This window comes from Berghia stephanieae, unplaced genomic scaffold (assembly GCF_034508935.2).
Source record: "Berghia stephanieae isolate SIO BIC M18660-M18661 unplaced genomic scaffold, UCSD_Bste_1.3 scaffold6064, whole genome shotgun sequence".
Classification (NCBI taxonomy): domain Eukaryota; kingdom Metazoa; phylum Mollusca; class Gastropoda; order Nudibranchia; family Aeolidiidae; genus Berghia; species Berghia stephanieae.
Genome location: NW_027627583.1, coordinates 1 through 5,045, shown reverse-complemented (window position 1 = coordinate 5,045; position 5,045 = coordinate 1). Strand labels below are relative to the sequence as shown.

General features: G+C 34.1%; 1 protein-coding gene across 1 annotated transcript; it reads left to right on the top strand.

Annotated features, from left to right (window-relative positions):
• Positions 1-374: 374 nt before the first annotated feature.
• LOC144962113 (uncharacterized) lies at positions 375-2,945 on the top strand (the record flags this gene model as incomplete). The annotated part of the gene is made up of 3 exons (XM_078895073.1): positions 375-477; positions 2,302-2,431; positions 2,837-2,945. Coding segments are annotated over 3 exons (342 nt in total), but the record flags the coding sequence as incomplete, so codon positions are not given.
• Positions 2,946-5,045: the final 2,100 nt, after the last annotated feature.

The following is a 5,045-nucleotide window of genomic DNA, read 5'->3' as shown; positions in this document are numbered from 1 at the left end:
AAACACAGATTCTGTAATGTGACTACCCGTCTATTTTAAATTCTGTTCTAAAAATTAAAGAATTTTCCCTTTGTGTTTGTTGAACCCCTTTTGGTGATGTCACAGGAGAAAATATAAAAAATATAAAGAGATTCATTTTATGCTATATGTTTTATGGACAATTTTGTATTGGTTGTGTATTAAGTCTCCCTTAATTTCTTTGCACTTGAGGGACACAATTCTTTATTCTGCCAAGATTTAATATTTGGATATTTCAGGTAAACGTTTAATGACACCACCTTTGAACATTCTCCTCTCGAGCAGACTGACATTTAAATAAAGGGTTCCAAATATACAATTCCTATATTCTAAAACATGTTTTTCCCACCTTACAGGGTTTGAGATGTGAACAGGATGTCAATGAGTGTGCTGAGTATGCTGGTACAGACCTTGGATGCCAGATGGTGCCACTTGCGTCAACACACATGGAGGCTACAGGTCAGTACAAACATCATGCATGGATACTCTAGGTGGATGATATGATCACTCTTATTGGATGACATATTTCCTTTGAATGTTGATTGTCATCAATGCAGAATTATCACGTGACCTCTTGTAGCTATGTTTGACAAGCTATTGACATGGATACCTTTTTTACTTTTATCTATAGTATGGGTCCCGGGTTATGTTATCAATATACAGCAAAAATTACAGCAGCTTTTGTAAAATTTGTCAAAACTAGTTTAATAAAGATTTCAATCATTCTATTTTTGACTCAAAATTTTTTTTAAATGTTTTTTTTTTGGTTGTATTTTTTTTTTCCCTGTCACTGATCAATAACCATGAACCAATGGTCATAAAATTTACATTATAAGATGGATAAAAAGTACATAATTTTGAATAGCCAACTTATTTTTATAAAAAATTTATTAAGTAGATGTCAAATTGAGATATTAATTGAATTCCTTTTTTTTCTCAATTTTTGTTACGACATGTTATGTACAAACTTGCTTTGCTTTTGCTTTGATTATACAAAAAACGGATCTGAATGACAGCCACTTCCACTGTGATTTTACACAGACAACTTTGAGTATAATCAACGGTGACTATAGATAGATGCTTTTTGTTAAACTCTGCTCTTTTTACATTTATTCACTATTGAGAATACGAAAACTTTTGCAATGCATATGAAAAGAAATAAGCAAAATTAATAAAATATCAATAATAAAAGTAACAAAATTACCCAAACAAACAAATCAGTCGGGGGGATAGGTGGCTTACTAAGTAATCATAATATGCGTCGTTACTCATGTAGATGGCTGGCCTCAGAAGGCTTGTCATAAATTGGTGCTGTGAGTTCGATTCTTGTCCGTGCCATTTTTATTTAAAAAAATTTTTTTTTTTTGGCCTTCTTTCTACAGAATGTTGCAAATAATAAATGTCCCACCCCTTTTTTTTTTTCTGAAATCTTTTTTCCTCTCTCTTTTATTTGCTTTCTATAAAATATTGCCAAATTATAATATCATCCCCACTCCTATCTTTTTTTTATTGTTGACATTTTTTTGTAAATAATTTTTTAAATCTCGCTCAAAAACAGGAAAAAAAGCAAATGAGCAAGCTAAATTTTCTCCATTGTACTCATTATCGTGTTCCAGGCCAGTAAAAGAACAATGCTATACCAAACTGATGAACCCAGCTGGATACAGTTGCAGTGTGGTAGACCTCCAGACGAAGAAAGCCATAAATCAGTTTGAAAAAAGTCTAATGGTGAGACTGCAGATTTATCCATAACAACTACGACAACAGAAAATGTGGAGCAAATGTGATGGCAAAGAGCAACTGGATAACAATGAAAAAGAAATGAAAGCAAACATAAACTGGCATCTTCTTTAAATGTATACTAGGACAAACTGCCACCCCAATCAAAGACCACCAACAAAATCCAAGAAAGGAGCTCACACCTGAGTGAATGCACATATTCAGTCCTTTTTTCCCCCCAAGTAAATACAGTCACAGAATTCCCTCCTCGACAACTTGAGAAATTCTGACAGTTATGAAAAATTAACTTGTCAATTCGAAAACATTTTGTCACAGGAGGACATAAATTATTGTTGTACGAGCCATAACCTAACACCATCCACACCACATAAATGTTGCATCTATCTTAAGTATTGAAGCTGCTACAGAATAAAGTGGATTGGATTAAAAAGAAGGTTGCACATGGTTTGCTGGGGGAACAAAATAAAGAACAGTGAAGGACATCGAGCATGATTGAATGCTGTATTTATAACATTCTAATTAGGATAAATTATCTTTTCCCAGATGCAATTGTGCAGCCAACTGGTATGGTATCCACTGCAGCGAGAGACATGATGATTGTACATCAGCTTCTCATTCCGAGCTTTGTGGACATGGCACGTGTGTCAATGAGAACAGAGTGCAGGCTGGACAGGTATGCATATATTGCTCATTCGCATTAAACTTTGATCTGATCAAGCTAAAGGTTTGTGTAGTATTGTGGCTGAGTGAGTAGTCAGGTTAAGGATTAATTACAAATCGCTAGCCATGAAAAATTCAATGGGCAACTTATTCTGTATTTGTGATCAATTGTCTCAATCCATTTTTGTGTCAAATTGAAGCACTGGCCAAAACATGAATTTGATGATGAAATTACCAACATGATTAAATTTTTCTTTGAAGCAATTTAACAAAATATGATTATTCCAAACAAGAAATCATAATATATACTTAACCCAAACTTTGTATTTTTTACAATAATTTCACTTTAGAGCATCTAAGACCAGTTTGAGATGGTGAGTCACATTTATATATTTATTTTGTTAACTTTTTGATGCAGCCACGATTTAGGTGTATCTGCCAACAAGGTTGGACCACAGACGGTTCAAATCCTGCCTGTGTGGTGGATGTGTGAACGAGTGTGCCGGTGGCAATCGTTGCTCAATTGATCCTCCTGTCCTGTGTATCAACACACCTGGGAGCTTTACATGTGGCAATTGTCAGCAGGTATAGTGGCTTCAAAAATTTCAGAGTTTTTGTTAAACATTGTTTTTTAGTTTCTGGCATTTCAGGTCTCATTGACAAAATGAGCTCTTCATACTATGGCTGGAAAACCAATTTCATATACTGGTGGTGATTGCTTAAATGCCGGTGGTTGTGGAAGCAGAAAAAAAAACCTGGCATTTAGGTGAAGGGGCATTTAGACGAAGTTGATCAAGAGCAAGATAATACATATGTGACCATTTATATCAGGCATTTCAACTGATTCACAATGATCTTTTGCTCCAGAATGCTTTTCATGCTCCATAGCAGGCCATGTTTAAACAAATTTCCATTTCAAATAGTACAAGTTGTCTACTTGAAACCCATTTTTGTTGGCAGCACTTAAAAAAGCTAGGTGAATACTGCTTGAAATCTACGACCGATTACTTTCAAAGGCCAAAGTCCCCTCCCTACAAATAAGACGAATGAGAACAATTGCTTTGGAAACGTTTAAAATTTTATACAAAATTGCTCCTCCTTGTCTATCTGATATGGTCATTTGAAAAAATAACAGATACAATTTTAGATATTCAAACCACTTGATATTCCAAGGGTCAGAACAACGTCTTATGGCAAAGATATTTCAGATATTCTGCTGCTGTGTTTTGGAATGAACTTCCGAGCACATCAGGAAAATTTCAAATTTTAATGTTTTCAAAAATCATATCCTCTCATGGAAATGCAAATGTAATATTTGTAATTAATCTAACCGTACACACACACACTATATATATATATATATATATATATATATATTATATATATATATATATATATATATATATATATATATATATATAAGCAATGACTATGAAAATTTTTGTTTTCTATTTTTGTAGGAAATACTACTCTTAAATCAAAAGCCTATCTCACTGAGTAAAAATCCTTTTGAATTTTGACAATCCATTAATATATAACAAAGTTATGCAGTTTCAAAGATGTCATTTATTTGGATGACTCACAAGAGAAAAAATAATACGGAAAATATGGGACGCTTTTTCTGCGTTTTATTCTGGTTTGTGCCTGTATCTCGCTTAATACGTGGAATTAGATATTAAAACTTGGCAATTTTATGGCAATATTATCAGAAAATATGATGAAGACATCAGAATTCTAACTTGTATAGTTTTAGAGCTGTATGGCTAGGGTCAACTATAAATTTGTTTTAAAATATACATAATATTGATCATTTGGAACTTTTCCGAACCGTGAGACCATGGCTTATGGTAGTTTTAGTATTTATTAGAGAGAGAGAGAGAGAGAGGAGAGAGATGAGAGAGAGAGAGAGAGGAGAGAGAGAGAGAGAGAGAATGTGTTAATCTACTATCCCTATGACATAACAATGAAACAATACCTAATAAATATAAAATTCGTAATGTCAAAGAACAGAACCAACAAAAAATAAATAAAAAGTTTTATTTCGTTTCCTCGAAAAAAACAACTGATTTTATTCCGTTTCGAATGCCGACTTAAAGAAAAAAAAGAAACTTTTTTATTTGTCGCATCAAAGTCAAAACAAAACTAGACCGTCTATCATTTAGCTATATTTATCATGCCACCTACACACTCCGCTAGACATGGATGTATTCACTGCCTGCGTACTGTGAGAGGGGGCAGCGAGATAGGGTTGTGCAATTTCATGCGAGTCGTCTAACACACACCTAGTCAGTAAATAACTAGCACGCACAGAGTGTGTTCGGACTGGGCCCATTTCTCTCTATTTGCTACAGACAGACATGCATTTCTCCGTCTCTCTTTTCTCCTTCTTATGGGTACTTCGTTTCAGTATAAATGTCGATCGGAAAAAAAAATAATGCGAAATAATTATTTTTCTTCGAATATTTGTTCTTCTTCGAACGCTCTCAGCAGAAGTATACTTTCCTCACGACCATGATTGTTTTAATTTTTCCCCTCTTTCCTCCTTCCAACACGACGCACCACCTCCTCCTCTCCTCCTTCTTCTTCTTCTTTTTCTTCTTCTTTCCCTTTTTCTTCTTCTTCTCTTC